Source organism: Seriola lalandi, unplaced genomic scaffold (genome assembly GCF_002814215.2).
Source record: "Seriola lalandi dorsalis isolate HSWRI2012SDOR001 ecotype SW California unplaced genomic scaffold, Sedor1 jcf7180002054972, whole genome shotgun sequence".
NCBI classification, from domain to species: Eukaryota; Metazoa; Chordata; class Actinopteri; order Carangiformes; family Carangidae; genus Seriola; species Seriola lalandi.
The window spans coordinates 6,820,104-6,839,500 of NW_019525660.1; the positions used below are offsets into that span (position 1 = coordinate 6,820,104).

Below are 19,397 nucleotides of genomic sequence, written 5' to 3' on the forward strand. Positions count from 1 at the left end.
AATAGTGATGACATCATACTTACACATTGCCAAATGTGAATGCCAATGTGTCGATAGCGGTGTAGATCTCTCCAAAAAGCTTCTGTTTGTTCTCTTCGTTCACCTCCTTAAAGTTCACTCCTGTTAAATTGTGATGAAGCAGGATAGAGTCAAGCCTTGGTAGCAAACCTAAACCCTGCATTCTGAAGACATCCTGTGATTAAGGCAAGAAACCCATGGCATGATTCATCATCCTGTGCATGACGTCAAGTATGGAGTCAATGAAAGTCTCTTCTGAGTCATGTTGTACTCCTCAAATCACACTGAGAGCTAAGGAAGTGTTCACTTCATATCTCAAATGTGCAGACATTTTAAAATTGAAAAGTCCCTCAGAGACATCCAAAAACAACTGTGTACCTAAAAGTCGGAAAAGATAAGCAAAAGCTGCAAGTGTGTATATTTGGCTGTAATCTGGAAAAACAGTAGCTTCCTGCTGTAAGTCTAAACACAGTGATGACTGAGGACAGAGTGGGGGGAAAAAACACCAGTATAAATACGACTGTAATCAGTCTTCACAATAAACTTCCTGTCCTGACTGAGCAGAGAGAAAATAAATGAGGAGAGAGATGTTCAGAAAATGAAACCAAACACCAAGAAATATATTTGTGAATCACTGCACCACTCGGCTGCCTCCATGATTTCCTCAACCGTCTCTGCATCTTTTCTCCAGAGGCAGAAAGGAACATTCATGGATGAACCACAAGCTCGAAAGAGTCCAAATTTCAACTAATCCTGAATGGGTTTTCAAATCTTAGACGAACATTGGTTCAAATTGTATCTTCACTTACTTTTAGTTAGGCCCTTCAATATCTATGCCATATAATGAAAATTGGAGAGCACACAACCTCGAATGCCAAACAAATACTAAGATGTTTCCTCGTAGCTATTACACATTGCATCCAGGTTTTCGCTGTCAAACAAGTAACCTATACTGTACAACATTTGGCACAACTACCAATTACCCACCTCAAAACAAGCTTTCTTCTTCTCCTGTCAAACAGAAGTAAGACTTCTTGATCATAACTAGAAACGACTACTTCTGAGTGACTGAAACGCAAACTTTCTGTCCAAACACCCTAAGTACGCCACTGAAAAACTAACTTTTCTTTATGGGGTACAGCAATATGTTTATCTATCCAGAAAAAGTAAAAAAAAATGTACAGAAACAAATCCAACGGAAAAATTTGTCTCTCTGACTTGGCACCGGAAGCGTTAAGGCTTTTATCAGAAAGGTGCAAAAAAAAAAAAAAAAGAATTTTGATGGGTCCAATGTCCATGGGGCCGTTGGAGCCTCTTGTCAACCCCAGACCAGCTACTGTAGCCACCACCATTCAAAGCACGCAATTCTCTTGTGCTGTTACATCTCCTCCTCTTCTGTCCAGCCCCTACCCCCAACAGGACATCCTGAGGCTTGCTGGAATACAATGCCAGTACTCGCTCAGGCCCCAACCAGTGGTCCAAACATGGAAGTTACATCATCGGGGAAAAATGGTATTGTTTCACTGGAAAAGCACAACACTCTCGAAACACTCGTCAGCTGCTAAGTCCTACGCAGAATTCAGATCTACGAGGAACTTTTCTTCCAATAAAGAGTAACACGAGGATGTAGCAAGGCATGCGTTTGGATATGACGCACCATAGGAGGGAGAAAGTGATACAACTCTAATAACTATTTTGATCTAGTCTATGTCTTAGTGTGATGAAGTAGACAGACACAATTTCCACTAGAAAAATTCCCAGTACTATTTCATTCTTGCAGTCAAACTGTATTTTTTTAATCTTTTTTCTAACTGCCTGGTGACATGACACACCTCCATATATAGTAGTATAATAAAATTTTACACCTTAATGTTGTGTAACATAAAAAGCTTTGAGATTTAGTAGTGAAAAATACTGATGCCAGTATACAGCTGATAACCCCTTGTTACTGTGTGGGGGTCAAGAAGTGAGCGATTCTGGCCACCTAGTGGCAGAAAAGGGGTTATAGCATACTTCTCTGCACATTTGTAAGACTATAGAATTGCAGCTACTGTAAATGCTCAGCCTGTTACATTATTTGCAATACAACACAGGTGCTTGCTTAGAGATATCACTAACAGTGGTGTCGATAAACCAGCCAACATTAATGATACAGGTTTAAAAAACAGCTACACGTTTTTTTAGTCTATATTCTTCCAAATCCCATTAATGCAATATCATTAAGACCCTAAATTCAAAAGCTTTTATTGAATGACTATTGAGCTGTCAAATCAAATCTGGGGCCTCCTCTGTGTGCCTCTACTGTGCATCAACATGTTTGAATGACACATCAGTTCCTGCACAAAAGACAGGACTTGCATGCATCTCATAACCGTTTATGGCGCACACACCCACATGTATGTGGACTTGTTGCATTCATATGCCGAGCATCCTGAGACTTTGCTCAGTTCCGCATGTTAACATTCCTTATAAAATAAAAGCTTTTCAAAAAACTTTGCAGCTCTTTCCAATGCAAATTGAGACTAGGTATACTCAGGGGATTCTTGTGTGGCAGCCAAGTTAAGAATTGACCTGCATGCCAGATCATAATCTCAGAGAATGAGAGACTGAAAAGGATTCCTCAGTGAAGTTCCCTCTGGACTGGCAGACCAAGCACAAAGGACAACCGTTTCTCCCTGCCTGTTGAATCAGGTATTTGACTCCCAAATATTATTTTCCTACTCTCTGTATGGGGTTTGAAACACATGCTGATGCATTTCTAAGCACTTGAGTGACTTCTGAAGAGCTGCATTGCTTTGAAGCTTAAGAAAACTCCTCAGAAACATTCCCCAGGAAGCTCTTTTTAAGACTTGGGGAGACAGAGAGAGAGGACGTAGTAATAGTGAATGTCCAGGAGGGAAAACTGTCAAGGGAGAAGGGGGGATTAGATAAGCAGAGACAGAAAACAGACCAAAGGAAGAGTGGAGGAGTAGCTGCTATGTTTTGCAGGAAAGCTCTGACTTATATATGTGTGTGTACGCGCGCGTGTGTGTGCGCGCGCGTGTGCGCGCGTGTGTGCGCGCGCGTGTGTGTGTGCGTGTGTGTGTGTGCGCGCGTGTGTGCGCGCGTGCGCGTGTGCGTGTGTGTGTGTGTGTGCGTGTGTGTGCGTGTGTGTGTGTGTTTAAGGGAGAGCTGGTCATCATGGCTCACCTTTGACCGTGGCGATGACGGTTCCAGCTGTACTGAGGATGTCTACTGAGTTGAGGCTCTGGTGTTTGCTGATAATGGCCTTTAGGACTCGCAGCAGCTCCCCGAGTCGCTCATGGACTGCCTGATGGAGGCAATCCTGGTGCTCTGGAAAGTGATAAAGATAGTTTTATTATGCCACTTCATATAAAACCACAACCATTTAAGTTACATTCAATTTATCTTGTAATAGTTAATAGCAATAAGAGACAGTTTTAGTGAAGCCTCATGGTTTTGACTTAAAAAATGATTTACTACTTAGGCTAAACCAATGCAAATATCAATAACAGATGTTGCTTATGGGCTATAACTGCACTTGAATACGCATATCTGATCTGCGTCTCAAGAGATCAATATATAAAAACTACAATATTAACAACAATTCAAGGAAGAACTTTTAGAAAAAGGCAATTAAAGTAGTTTTAGAGCTTCTAGGCCTTACCTACCATCCACAATCAATCAAGCATTTCAAATAATAATATTGGTAAGGACTGTCAAAGCATCAAACATCTTGGATAGGTCAATACAGTATTTCGACCCTTAACAATTAATTTATCGTGTGCTATAAATCCTGAACACATTGGACCTAGAACCCAGCTATTTTGAAAATCTCCCTGCTTTAAATGAATGGTGCAACCTCACTGGCAACAGGATTACTACATGACATTCCACCTTTGTTGGTTGAAAGGGTGACCATGGCAGCCATGTCAGAGTACTGCCATCCATTCACAGCAGTTCTAGTCAACACTGTAGCAGCTAATGGTCCATCCAGGAAACTAGTGCAGAGATAGCAGAGGGGACTGCACACAACTCAGCAAACCTACACAGAGAACTAGAATTGTGCTAACCTGAGAGCCAAGTGCATGAACAAACATGACCTACTGTTGTCAATTGTGCAATTAACGGTTAGCTAGTCAGTTAACCAAAGACAACATGGCATCTCAGGTATGTGGTTTTATGTACTAAATGGAACTTTACCAGCAGTGATTCGCCAGCATTTACAAAGGACAACAGGCACTTGGGTATCAAGTAACCTTGATAATGTGCTTTTGGCATGGTTGAGGAATGAGGTCACGAATGAGACAATATGAGTGAGTACATGACCCAAGGTTAAGGTGTTTTTACTACTTATTGGAAAATACACTGAGTACTACGGGATAATGCAAATGAGTTCTGACGGTTGGCATAGGTGGGAACTGAAGAGGCACAGGGACACATATCCCCCTCCCCCTCTCCTGTCTCAGATAAACATAATATACACACACACACACACACACACACACACACACACACACACACACACACACACACACACACACAACTGCCATTGTGACTAAAATATGTCCCAGTCCTCCTCTGTAAACACACAAAATATACAGGATGCTTATTTTCATGTCATGTTTTAAATATTTCACGTGTTGTAATATGTATAAACTGATTAATTTTAACAACTATTTCTTGGTGAAATTTCCTTGCTTACAATTTCTTAGTAAAGTAAAAGTTTGATTGAAAAAATGCACACACAGACACAAACACACACAAACACACACAGAATGGATACAGGCAGTCAAAGCCACATTTTGTGCTGACGATCACCCCTGGATTACCCCTTCATGGAAGAGGGGATCAGAAAGACTTTAGCTGTCTCCCATTTTTGCTTTTATTCGTTAGCCCTCTTTTTTGGAGTGGGACAAATAGTGCCGCCAGTGGGGCTAATAATGCTTGGCCTGTGTGGCCGCCATGACAATGCTAGCTGAGGCCTGACCCGGAAATCCAGCCAACTGACCAGCAGGTGACAAGTTCACATTGACCAACAGGTCACGACATCACAACAATAATCAAACAACCAGTATGAAGTGTGAAAAAATGACTAAATATGAGTAATTTTCCCCCACTACTGACAACAAAAGCCCTAACGACCACATTTGTGTGTGTGTGTCAAGCTTTCTTATAGTTTTTCCCTCAATTATTGAAACATGGCTGTAAAACTGTGCCAAACAACCATACCTGCTGCTGCTTTACTGACAACTTCAATGCAGCAAATCAACAATGGGCCACTTAACATAAATGCAAAGACCTGGAGTGACTGGGTAAGGTGCTATAACTCCACAAGGAGGTCAAGAAATAATTCAAGGTGAACAACAAGCACTTGCAAGATATCCACACACAAACAAATCAATTCAGCAAACAGACTGCTTAAAAACCAGCGCACACCAAAATGATTATATAAGACAAGCACCAATTGCAGACTGTTCGACCACCACTTGAACTACTCCATGCCAACATGCCCTGTTGCTTCTAGCAAGCCAAAAGTTTCTCCACAGGACCTGAAGAGTCTTATCCTTCTCCATAGTAACCATCTTCATCCATCTTCATCAGATGTCAAGCACAGCCCTTTCCAGTGCCGAGGACCTGGTGGTTTTTGATGATGAAGGCCTCTTGTCCTTTTGTTTCAGCTGCTCAACTCCCCACAAGGCAGGAAAAGGGCCAGTGGTGTGCTTCTGGCACAACCACACATCAAACTGAGACTCTATACAATCAATGCAAATGGGTGCCTGGATTATTTTGTCATTTTAAAAGTGACTGAAAAGAGTTATAGAGAAAAACAGTGTGATTCGTGATTTTGTAGTAGTACGGCATGTTCTCCTGTAATCACTTTCCACCACAGTCCACAGCATGGGCTGCATATAAAGAAAACACACATATCATGTAGATTTATGTGTTATGATTTCAATAAAAAAAACTAAATACATACCTTTAAAAATCCAACAACAACAACATTATTCTCAAGTATTTTTGCAATTTATCCTTTACTGTCAAGAGAACCCAGTCTTCCCAAAGACCTTGTCTCACACAAGCCCACATGGGGACCACAGTCGACAAAGATTTGATAAGGGTCAAAGTTTACAACGAGCCGCTTCACCCCTTAAGCCTTTAATTGGTCCTGGTCAGTTTAGATCCCATTTATGGACATTATACGCTGAATGACAAAGTACACACAATGGCCTAAATCATCCCCACACAGGCTATACACCCCATTCACTGACTGAGTAACTGAATCCTGAGTCCTGGAGGCATCAAGCCTGGGCAAGCTAGAGGTTTATTAAGGATGAGCCCGAACGATGAATGCCCACGAGACAGAGGGTCTTTCCTTTGCAAAGCTCCATGGGCTTCAGTCTTCAATGGGGGCTGTGTGGCCTATTGGACCATCCTAAATGGAGGCTAATTAGCAAGACATTATGGTTGCGTCCACCAGCCCAGCAGGATACAGGATAATGTACAGAGACTGATTATTTAACCCCTCAACTACCATTCTGGGAGAGAGACAAAGGGAAGAAGACTCTTTCCCACCAGGAAGGGCCGATTAAGGGAACGTCTGAGAAGTGCTTTTTTTTCCAGTTGGGGTATTGTCATTTTTAGGACGGGAAATAAAGTTCAGAAAGGACTTTTTTTGTGGAAAAAGCTGTTTTAGTTTGCAAATATTAGTTCAAGGCCATCTGAAAACCAGCGAAAACAAGCAAGCTGCTGGGAAGATCATTCTGTTTTCCCCAGGGAGGACCACATAGTTTTGATTGAGGACTTGTTTGAGTGCTGAAAACTCACCATTGTCCCTGGGGCCACTAGCAAACAGTGGGACTGGTCGCCTCATGGGCCTGCCACATGAAGCATTTATGGAACAATAAATCAAACAGCAGCTTTTCACTTTTTACGGGAAAGGGTTTGAGTATGTGTGTATATGTGTGTGATAGGGGAGGGGTTTTAATGAGTATGGGAGTGTTAAAGAAAAAAAAAAAAAAAAAAGAGGAAGGGGTTTGTGTGTGATTTGGGGTAGTACCCTCCCTTGGGATTTGTCCCAAATTTACCCCTGTACCCCACATCCCTGCCTCAGTGCGGGTTATGAGAGAAGGAGAGAGTGAGAGACATTCCTGGGCATAATAAGCCCTGGTGAATGAAGGCTACAGGGGGATCAGACTCTGATCCTGATGAGAAGGAGGCCGCGGATCAGGAGCTGCTCAGAGGCTGCCAGCAACACATTGCCAGGTTTTTACTTCATTAGCGTCATGGAAACCCAACATTCCAGCCTCTTGTTTGGGAGCGGGGACGGGAGTTGAAGGAGTCAGGGGTGGAGGGGGATCCATAATGAAAACATTGTCAGATCATTCACCATCGAGATGACACCTCAATACCAAAACATTCTGATGCTGCTGTGGAACAGAGACTCTCCATGTCACTCACCTATAAACATGCAGACATACGGCTATAGAACCCCTTTGATAACATTTTTTCCAGAAGATCTCATACAGAGAGAACATCACAGTTATTACATATACAGTTTTTTTTTTTTTTTTTTTTTTTTTTATGTGAAATCATTTCTTTGGTACCCGACCAAAGTAAAAGCCCCTACGTAGGTCCAGTGTTAACCTGCAGAGTTTATACAATGGTCAAGCTTGGTTATTTGACCAGTTTTAACACACACAACAATAGAGTTGGATCTACTAATGTCACCCAACACAGATTCTAACAGAATCAACAAAAGGTAGTTTCATTCTGACTTGGAATATATGCAATACCCAAATATTGCGCGAGGAAAATGTAGCGCAGTTGTAAAAAGAGCCACATCTGGAATATACAGACTGCTTACCAAAGGGTTAGGTTTTTTTGCATTAGATCTTTATATTATTGGTCAGTTTACTAAATGGTTCAAGTATAGTTGCACAAAATGAAGGGACAGATTGAAATGTATGTTTTATAAATATATATATATATATATATATATGTGTGTGTGTGTGTGTGTGTGTGTGTGTGTGTAGAGTCAAACAATTTTAAACTCAATCATTTGAAAAGGTTTATAATACTACATTTGCCCACAATGTATGGACTACCATAAATGTTTTCTTGTTACGATCAGCACTAAAAAGATGCTGACACTTTTTGTTGATGTGTACCATAAGGCTCGACTCTCCGATGCTCAAAACTTCCACTAGGGCCTGACACAATATGACTTGGCAACATTCCTTTCGCTGTGACCTTGGTATGCTCAGTCATGCATTGCAAATCATGGGAGCAATGTATTATCTATGCTTCAAAACATTCTAGAGAACGGAGGGGTGCTTATTGCCACAAAGCAAGTGTGAAATCACTAAACATGTCACAACTGGGTCTGCAGAGGTCCGATCAAATAGAAGCAGCTCATGGCAGAGGGGGCCAAATAGGATGTTAGCCATGACTAATGTCAATCAAAATCTCACAATGTGTCCTTTTGAGTCAGACCACAGCTGGACATTCCAGCTACTCACCCCCTAAATAACCAACTAGGACTCTGTAGTAGTTTCAAAAAAATTGTGCATTCATCAAAAGCTATGGTAAAGCTACGTTTCAAGAGGTTCCTTTGAGGCGAGCCCCCGTCTTCAAAAGACATGCTACCAAATGTGGGTCTAACAATCAATCACTGTGTGACTCAATAACCTTTGTTTTGTCAAATAGATTCCTCTTTAATTGGCAAGGGTGAAATGCCACATTCTTTCACATTTCCCTCTCACTAGTATGACATCTCACGGCTACAAGCGAGCCTGTCGTTTCAATCCACATTTCAAAGTATTTGTCCAAATATAAGGGGGGTCATGCAAAATGGGTCCACTTAACCTTTAACACTTGGGCAGGGTCACTGCAATGGGTGGCCCATTACACCCTTGATATGCCCCTCCTCATACTTCCTGTGGTCAGTGGCCCTGGTCCACCTCTGTCGACAGACCACCGGCAGTCCACTCTACGGATTAGCAGATTACATGCAGCTGGTAAAAGGCAGGGGAACTTTGCCTTCCCAGACTTCTATTTTCATACCGAGGCATTCCCTGTTGATTCACCTTTGAAGCTCTTTTTCCCATGACTGCATGCACAAAGACCTGGTGTTTAAAAAAGAGCCCTAGGCTAGACACACAGCACCTTCCACCTAGGTGGGGGGCTTTTATGTTCCCACTCCGCAGGCTACTGCCTTTGTCAGGCTTGTTAGCCGTTAGCTCAGGAAACCAAAAGCCAATCAATGAATGAAGGCTGAAGACAGAAAATACCTGACATTAAGTTTGACTAATAGAGAGGACCAAATGATATAACCACATATTCCAAACTTTAGAAATAAAAATAACACCCAATAAGACATTGACAATCACCCTAAAATCCAAGGGTGAACTGGTAAAATGTTCCAACATCTCTTTCTAGTCAACAAACATGTCTACCCATGGATATTTCTCTCTTTAATCATTCGCATATAAATGAGATTCCCGGTGAGGAATGAAGAATTTGTTTTTCCCCCTCTTTCATTTCTCTTTGGAGCTGTCTGTCACAGTGAGGAAAGACAGGCAACCTTTCTCTCTAGACCCCCCCCCCCATCACCACCACCATCACCGCCTACTGTTGATGCAAAGCTCTGAAGGCTGGCATTTCAACTATGCTTTCTTTAAGAGAAACTGCAAATCCCCCCACCGTGCAACCTCTAGTTGGCAGCAGAACTGGTCAGGCATTAGCCTGAAGAGACTTCAGTTGCTCCCCACGCTGTGTAATGTAGGCAAAGAAACATCAGCAGGCCAGGGAGTTGGGAGATCTGTCCAACAAGCGCAAAGACGGGCCCATTTAGTACACCTGTCAAGGGGCAGAACTGGGATTTGAGGGGGCTGAGGTTGGGGGACAAACATTGAGAACAAGAGGACACTGTTCAGCTTTACTAGCATCCTAATCCTGAGAGAATGGTCTTTGTGTTCTTGAGACCTTGCAAAGAGACCTTCAAAACACAATTATTCTCATAACTGTCAAGGCATTTAATTGACTCAAATGCAATAAATACAACAACTTTTTCTAATTCCAAGTATCTCTGAGCTTTGGATAACATCAAGGGTTTGAGGGAGATACATTGTTTTTAATGCATGCAACTGCAACTATGCAGATTATAAAAAGGTACTGAGACAAATATACCTAGCATTTCAAGAACATGTTCAGATGGAAGATGTTTTTTACCATGGTTACAATTGGCAGCTTGAGTAGGCATAGGCCTTGCATGGGAGTGGAGCTATTCAGGGCTGTGGAGGCAACGCTCATCTACACCCTACCAAAGATACAACATTTTAATTAACATTTTAATGCCAATAGGCCTCCTGCATTGATGGGCCCCATTATCAAATATGCTGATTTAGAGACTCCTGATTTCTGTCTGACAACAGGTGAGAAGTATCTGTTCTACAAAGCCATTATCAGTTTCAAAAAGCAAACTGAAAAGAGAGATACGGGTATTTTTGCTCTTGTGCCGTATGCTTTGGAAAGTTCAATCCCACCTCAATAGCTCCACTTTCCTCCTTTGCCCTTTCTACAAACCAATGAGACCTAATTTGAGTCCCACAAGACAGGCCATGCTTCACGCTCAGTCTGTTTACCTCCACATCAAACAGAGACTCACTTCATTTCACTGAGCACAGCATCTGAGAGCCTAAACACGGAGAGTGTTGCAGACAAAGACAACAGCTGGTTATCATACTCTCTCCCATCAGCGGCATCGGCCTTTAACAAGTTATGAGCTGTGCCCAGCATGGGGCTGACCCAGTCACATGCGAGCATGCCCTAAAGTTGGCTCTGGCAGAAAAACAAGGCCAATTATGCTGAATACAGCTCTTGCTACACCGGGAATTACAACAATAAGTGATGTAGACATGAAATTGACAAGAGCTTGTGAAGAAGATTTAAAGTAATGACTGGTGAACAATGAGGCCAGCATACATGCACTGTGCTATGAGTAGCCACAATCAGTGCTTTAGATAAGACAACTGGTCGAGTGGGTTTTTCTAGGTGACAAGAACAGCATTGTAAAAGACATTACTTACCTTGATGCCGTAATTGTTCACATTTGCTTTTAAATAAAAAGCACAAAATGTTGTTGGCCAGTTGTTGAGTAAAAAACAAAAGCAAAAGCAATTTTGAATTATTTTGTTTTATTTAAAATTCAAATGATTTGGTTGAATTTATTTTAATTTGAAAACCTAATCTACTTGTCTTGTTGCAAAAATTCCCCTTGGCATGTTTTCAGAACAAGCTTTTAACCACAAAAAACATATATATTCAGTTTTATGAGTTACTGATAATAAATGGATATTAATAACAAACATGCCCAAAAATTAACTGATGATAATTTCATACATTTCGCAGACCTGCTAGTGGATAAATCTAAATCAAATGACTGTGTTAGTGGATGAATAATTTGCACCAAAAAGTGCAGGATTTCAATTGAGTGCTGCTTTGCCTAATTCTATATTATTTTAATCCAATGCAGGGATAGAGGCCACAGATTCAGGGGGTACTTAAGCTTATACAGAGGATAAATTTGCTATCTTTGTTGCAAAGCTTTAATCCAAGAAGGACAAAGGGAGGTCCCCTGATCACAAAAAGAGGGGGGTTAAATCTGGTATCTTTCTTCTGAGGAATACATGTAAGAAAACAATGTGATATTTTTATGGTTTGCCAAGTTCCCTGTTAAATGCATGCAAATACAAGACACTGCAGTCTTCAGTATACTTTACGGTTGGACAAAAAAAAACTGTGTATTCAAGAAGCCTTCAGTACAGTGTGTCTCAAGTCCAGCCCTTCTTTGGAGCCCGCAATCTTAAAGCTTCTCATGTGTAGTGTGGGAATCCTGGAGTTCTATCTTAGTGTGTGGCAAACATCGACAGCCTCCTAGAACAAAGCTTCCCCAGCAAAAACAGTGCCTATAACCATAAATCTTAGCAGGGGGAAGGAAGGAGAGACACACACAGAGAGGGAGCTCCCTTGGGTTCCAACATGAAAACAACTTACAAATCTTCAAGTGCACTTAGGCTATTAAACTCGACAAGTCGGCATCGTTTTGCCACCTGTACACAGCCTGCCATCACTGCACACATTGTGGCTTTCTAAAAGACGGATTTTCAGCTGATGGTGCTCGGTACAATATATCAGTTCATGTTTTGTTTCCTCGGGCAGAGGATATAAAAGGACCTACCATATGTCACAATACTCTGCCCTTTAATCCTGGAGGGTAGCAATCCAAAGATCTAACCCTTGCATGTCCACTAATGCTAAAACAATGCCTGTGCTATTAAACAAGGATCAGCGTAAACAATTAAGGTAATGTAATAAATCCTGTGAGGCAGATTAGTTGGTAAGATAACTACACAGTATTAAATCAAGATCTTTGGAAAATGTAATTTAGGGACCAGGCTCCCAAACCATTGATGTAACCTGATCTACAAGAGACAACTTTAAAGTAAGGAAGGTTAGTTGTCTGGTGCTCGGGATAATTTACAGTGGCTTTAAATATGGGCACATTAAAAAGAACCATAAAAGGAACTTTTTGGAGGCAAGAAGAAGCTTGCAATGCTTTACAGTGGATCCCAGACCCAGTGGGACAGACTGTCTAAACAGAGCACAGTTACAGCTATTAAGGAAGTCTGGAATGGTTAGTGAAAAGCCCAAGTAGGGCTAATTTTAGGCTGGTATTTCACAAGGGGTGATTTAGAATACAAATCACTAAAATAGCATTTAGGCTTTCTCTGAGGACCCAGACCAAAATCACTTTCCCACAAAGCTTTACCATCATACTCAACAGACTTTCACAAAGAGAAAGAAAGCAATTATTCTCCCACATCTTTACAGCATATTTCAACTAAAGGCACAAAAACAAAGCCAAAAGGCAACGTGGTAAAGTGAAGTGTAGCATCACTGCAACAACTTTACCAGTTTGCTTTTCCAAAAGAAAAATTGTCTCTCTAAAAACATGTTTGGCTCCCTGCCATAAAATTGTGATTCACTGAGTGGTCAAGTGTATTACAGTGTATCATTGTGCATTACACAACACCTGTGGAACATTTTTAGTAGGCACCTGTTAATCATTAAAAACCCACCACACGTTCACTGTGAGGAGAGATCCTCCACATATGACTCAAAGCACAACATAGAACTGACTGAAGGAGCTGGGGGCATGTGAGTCATACATTAACACTGACAAATTAAAACTGTGACTAATGCTGATGGAGTTGTAGTAAAACTTTGCTTTTACACACGTTGAACACACAGGAATCCTTCCTAGAAAGACTGACTGAAATTGCGCAATATTTGAGAGTGGGTCAGGTTTCACTGGCAGAATGAACTACAGGGTAAGGGTATGTACAGGAGGGCACAGAATTAGGGTGGACCCATTTGCAGCAACCAGGCTAGTGTTGTTTGAAATTCATGTGCTGCTTTGCTATGGGTTAGGGTCATTAAAAGCAAAAAAAAAAAAAAAAACACTCAAATAATGATGAGTGACGACATGATTTTAAACTAATTATGGCACACATTGTCAGCTGTGAATGAAGATTTGGCTTCATTTTAAGATTTTAAGGTGTAGCTTTATAGTGGTGACAACATATCAGTGCAACAACAATCAACACACAAGAGAAAAACAGTCTGTCTGGCAAGTGCAAATTAACAAGGTGCTGATACATCAACACGTAGGCAGCTCCAGGTCTACTGAAAAGGAAATAGCAACCCAACAAGACTCCCATACATCTGTCGTCCTTAAACATAAGATCGACCTCCTGTAGCTACAGAGGAGAGATCCAGATGATACAGATTTAGATAATTGCTCACTGTAAACATGAAGTGTAGCATTCAATTTAAAAAGCTTTCCTGTAACACCCTGTTCCGCTCAGCTTCACACAGTGAATTGCTTGCTGGTGCAGTTTTCATTCTTAAGCAGCTGACACACAAAATTGGCAGATGATTCTGCTTGGCAGAGCCGGAGCATGAAACACTGATGACACACCTGTCCTAGTCAGACAGGCAGCCACAGTAATACACCAAAATAGATGATGAAAAGCACAACTATCTACCGCAGAGTTTGCTGAATAAAGACAGGCTGGGGCCAAATGTTTGTTACGTTAATCTTATGATGGCGAGTTCCAGAGGCCCTACTCACCGTCCAACACAAAAGCCAGGGGGACCACCTCCACGGCTCATCTGGTCTCCAAACGTCCTCAGTGACCCCAGTTGAGACCAACCTTCAAGAAATAATCCCCTCCAATTACTTACATCTCCTTCACAAGTGGCTACTGGACGAGGTCACGACCTTAAGAAAGAATGTCAATATCTGTGGAGATGCTGTGACAGGTCCTCAACACGGGCCTGACAACAACGAAGACACGCAGCCAGTTTCTTCTGAGGCACTAGTAAAAACCAAAATGCAGTCATGCGTCATGAATGTGACCACAGCTGAAGAGCCCCCACGTAATAATTACCATTTAAGGTTGATGTGCATCACTAGAAAAATAAACTTTTTTTTATAAATAAAACTTTTTTAAAAAGGAATTGGCCCAAGAAATCCCCTGGGGACCAATCCCACAGGCCACAGCTATTCTTGACTTGGGAAAGTATAGTTTCTCTAAAAGCTGCCAGTTAGCAGCAGCATGCTAGTCCGGAGATGCCTCCTGGGAACAATGGGTGTCAGACTCACATCGTTGACTGTGAATGTAGGCCATGTTGAGAGGGGCACAGAGCTTTAAACTGAATATTGCCCCTGACTATGGGAAAAAAAGACGAGGCTGTCCTGTGGCTTCAGTGAGTGGCTAGGGTAATGAGAGGTCTGAACTATTGTGAACCAGCACTGCAGAGACAATATGGCCATAAATTAGAAGGGGGGGGGGGGGGTGTTAAATCCCATCCAATCACAGCACAAGTCAGTGCCTCCCAACAATCTGTTAGCATGCTCTGCTAAAGTCCTAGAGTGCTAAACCTCAATAAAGATACATTGAAGATAAATTACTGACAACAGGTACAAACCACCCAGGTATGACCAACAAGATAAAAGCTGATTTCACACACGTGTTAGCCGTATCATATTTGAATGAGCAGTGGAAATAACAAGTAGAAAAACAGTCACAAGACTTTTCCTGGTGTTTGAAAGTACTTTGAGACACAATGGTCTCTTTGCTGCTTTTTATCTGTTTTCCACATCGTATTTAGCCTAGTTTCCCAAATCTGCCCTTTCCTGTATTTAGCCAAAATAAGCCATCTAACGGGAATACTCTGCTTTACAATCACGTGTTGGCATCTCAGTGACTGTATTTGCATATCTGAGCCTGTGCTTACTGGACCTGTAAATTATGTGATGTGCAGCAGAGTGGGCTGACAGTCACTGAATAATTTTCTTTCTGATTTTGTTTTTTTAAGTCCATTTAAAGTATGACGTTTCTTCTATATAAAGATTATAAACCAGTATCTTATTGACAAATGACAACGGCAAAACATTTCGCATTACAGAAATGTAACTTCGTTACATAGCAAAAACCTGTATGTTTTATTTAACAGGCCATTAAAGAGACCAAAATCACTTCTGAATTTGTTTGATCCCACAATGAAAATGTGGAACTACACAAAAGCTTCTAAGTGTATGTCTTATTTAAATCATGCCTTCTTCTCCTCCATGAAGTTTCAGATATCAATCTCATGCACATGATGATTCCCTGCTTTGATCCATGGCATGTTGACAGGTCACTGAAAAGTCTCTCAAGCTTAAAAAGGTGCCTGGCGCGAGTCCTGCTCTCTATATTGCCGCCCTGTCCAGCCGGGTCAAGCACCTTTACCGACCTCTCCAGACACAAAAAAAAAAAAAAAGCCTGGAATTCCTTGGGTGGGTGGGTGTCATGTCACAGTGCTAATGGGGAGGGAAAGGGTACCATCACCACCACCACATGGCCGACCACATGCACCTTCAGCTCATCTTATTTAGACCGTCCTTACCAGCTCTGGGTGATTAATAAATATGGATGTGATCCAAAAGCCAACGCCAAACATACCAAGTCAGGAATGTAATAAACACCCATACACATATTCACAGTTACACAGCCCTGTCTCTACACACCCCTATGGTTTGGAAATTATCCATTTCACCACTGACGAAGTAAAGCCTATTAATTAGTGGCTTAGTGAGGGTTTTATTCTGTCTACGAAGCCTGGGCGTCAAACTTTCCTGCTGGAATGCTGCTGCTGCTGCTGCTGCTGCTGCGTATTTTTTGAAGATTTAGAGGAGAAAGCAGTAAGACGGAGCTGAATGCTTCCTTTTGACCAGATTATTTCTGCAAAATGCTCCATTTGTATTCGTTTGTCAAATGTGTCATCAATTCTTCATTAATAGATGGTTAAAGAGACCAGTGAATTCACATTGTTTTGTACTTTACAAAAGGAAACACGGAGTTCAGGAACCCAACTAGAGATAGAGAGATAAGGCTGGTTGACTGACCGTGCAGCCAAGGCTATAGCTGGACAAAACAGGTACATATCTCTGGGACTGTGTACATTGTGGTGAAAGCAACAGTGTGTGCACAAGAGTTGACTGGCAGCTACATTCCGTTACAAATCCCTTCAACCGTGCTTATACTATTCCACGTTTTTTCTCCTTTACATAGTTTGGATTTTAAGTAAGTACACATCTTGTTTATGAGCCAAGAGCAAATTATAAAGCAGGGAGGGCAGATTTTAACCACACTGATGTAACATCTCATCACAAGAAGCAGGGAGACAAGATGACATTGCTAATACGTGGAGGCACTCACGTGTAATTCATTGAAAAGCCCACATCCACAGTGGGCAGTTGTTGTGTCAACAGATCATTGACAGGTTACCTCCAAAAGCAGCAGATATAACTTAAGTTTCTATTTGAATATTTTAGTGTGAATATGTGATAGGATTTATCAAGTCAAGTGTGAGACCTCAGCACCTCAAAAAAATATATTGTTTTGTAAGAAGACTGTGTTTTCATCATCAGCAGAAAAAGCAACCGACGCAGCAGAAAAGTTACAAAAACAACTGTGTGTATTTTTGCCACAGTTTCTCTTAATGCAAATGTTGACTCTTTCCATACATACCTTTGGAGTTGAAAACTTCTTTGAGTTGTAGAAGCACATCAGCAAACTTGCGGACATCACTGACCAGCTGCATAATGTAGTTTGGGTCTGAGGCGGGGATATCCGGGCTGTCCAAGCTCACCGAGCCACTCTTGGAGACCCGTGCAGGACCTGCTGAACCCAAACTGGAGCTAGACAGGCGGGAGATGCCAAGAGAGAGTTTGGTTCCACCACCGCCACCTGACCCTCCACCAGTACTCTGGCGCAGCATGGCAGCCAACATGTCTTATTGGTCTAGCGGCCCTTGGGCCTGGCAAATGTTATCCCACTTTTCAGCTCCGTTCTCAGACCCAGCACTGCATCACAACAGGGATGGAGGAGGCTGCTAGGGAGAGAGAAAAGCCTTAATTATAAGAAGAAACAACTGCAATAACATGACATTACTGATTGTTTCACAAGTATGACAGTGTTTTCAACAGGTGAGATTGAGACAATAATAACTGCGTTTATCAGAAGAAAATATGGTCTGTAATTGGACAGCTCCTGAACAGTGCTGAAGTGTAAGCACAGCCCTGTTATTAAAGTGTATGAGATCATTTAATCAAGTAGCCGTTGCAGTCTTAAATAAGTCTAAGTAGTGATACAGAACACAACCAAAAACCATAATTAGCTGCTACACATGTGATAACATCTCACACATCATCAGTTACCTTTCTATAATAACCTATGCCATGTGTCTGATGTTACAACTGATGTAAATGCACTATGATGAAATGGTATTTGAATTTAAGGCAGCATTCACTGACAAAATCAAGTGTCCACAGAGGTAGACGGAAAAGAAAAAAAGATAAGAATACAACTGTTCATTGATTTCTCATCTACTACCTTCTGACCGTATCGCCCCGTGCACAGGTTATTAAATACCTACACCCCCCCTCCTCAATAAGAATCCCATAGTGGGATGACCTCTTACTTATCCTGAATAAAATAAGATGAGTTTAATCTACTTTAACGCCGTCGGATCATGAAGGTCGTTTATTTAGTTCGGCTTTCATAAAATCTACCAAGCAACACCCTTTTTATTAAAATCTCGATTTACGGTGACTAATTTGCTCCTGGACTGCGGCCACCATTAGCGTTTTGTTCGGGAGAGTAACTCGAAGAAAAGTTTGAATTTTATGGAAATCAGACAACCTACGTTTACTGGATATATGCCGAATTACGTGGTTTAAGTGTGGTTTGAGGAAAGAAAAGATTAAAGGTACCAAGAACAGGTATTAGCAGCAGCACAGTAGTAATCTAAATGTGAACGGAATTCGCACGTGAAATTCATTGTAAAAAAAAAAAAAAAGGACGAAGACCACTCTCTTTAAATGTTAGGTCAAACTATTTTTGAGCACGAGTTTGCCGGTGGCTAACGTTACCCAAACAAAGGTGAAAACTTATCAGATAAAACTACACACCTGCCGCTGAGTCCTGAAACATCGCAGCCGAAGGAAATCCTTAAACGGAGAAGTGACGGAAAGACAAATTAATCCACAGAAACACGCAGCGCGGCGCTTTTCTCACACAGCTGTATCCCAAACCCAGCTCCGCTCCTCTGTGTTCAATCGCCTCCTCTCTCCATGTGATGTTGGCTGTAGCGTGTGATTAGTGTGTGTGCGTGCGCGCGTGTGTGGAGTACGTGTGCGTATGTGTGTGGAGTCCTCCCTTAACAACAGGTGTCTGGATTTTTAAACTTGCAAGTTTGCCACAATAAAACGACAAACTTCCTGTTATTCCTTTCAAAATACATTTCCTGGGTAAGCAATCACGACAACCTGATATGTCAAACTGTTGGTATAACTTTGAAAGACTTAAAATAAAATAAAATGCTAACACATAAATACTAGAATTTCCCTAATTTTCTCAAAAATTAGGATACAATGTGTGTCCTCACACCATGCTTCATATCCTAAATTAAAATGGACGATTTATAAACGAGGCCAGATAAAGTAGCCTACAAGCTTATATGTTTAGATTTTAACCCCTGATCCTTAGACATACAACTAGTACTAATGTAAAACCTTTCATGAACCACCTGGATGAAAAGTGCATTTTCGAGTGACACGTGTTAAACTTTTATTCTGAACTCAAAATCTCTCTACTTCCGGCAATATTCTGATGGACTTGAGCCTTTAACCAACCTTAACTGATGCAGAGGTTCATTGCGTTTGCCTGGGTTGTAAATCTCTGCAGTTTATATAAAGGCCTTCTTGA

General features: G+C 41.5%; 1 protein-coding gene across 4 annotated transcripts in view; it reads right to left on the reverse strand.

Moving 5' to 3' along the window:
• The window catches only part of arhgap29a (Rho GTPase activating protein 29a), a 33,581-nt gene extending 14,754 nt beyond the window's left edge, over window positions 1-18,827 (reverse strand). The window contains exons 1-4 of one of the 4 annotated variants that reach the window (XM_023398118.2): window positions 18,602-18,827; window positions 17,160-17,520; window positions 3,208-3,351; window positions 24-120 (exon numbers count right to left, since the gene is read on the reverse strand). In XM_023398118.2, the coding sequence (XP_023253886.1) occupies window positions 24-120; window positions 3,208-3,351; window positions 17,160-17,421 (503 nt within the window). In that variant the 5' untranslated portion in view covers window positions 17,422-17,520; window positions 18,602-18,827. Of the gene's footprint in view, window positions 1-23; window positions 121-1,005; window positions 1,337-3,207; window positions 3,352-14,215; window positions 14,298-17,159; window positions 17,524-18,601 lie in introns of those variants that run through there. The other 3 variants (XM_023398117.2, XM_087171712.1, XM_023398119.2) reach the window with 3 other exon arrangements.
• Window positions 18,828-19,397: the final 570 nt, after the last annotated feature.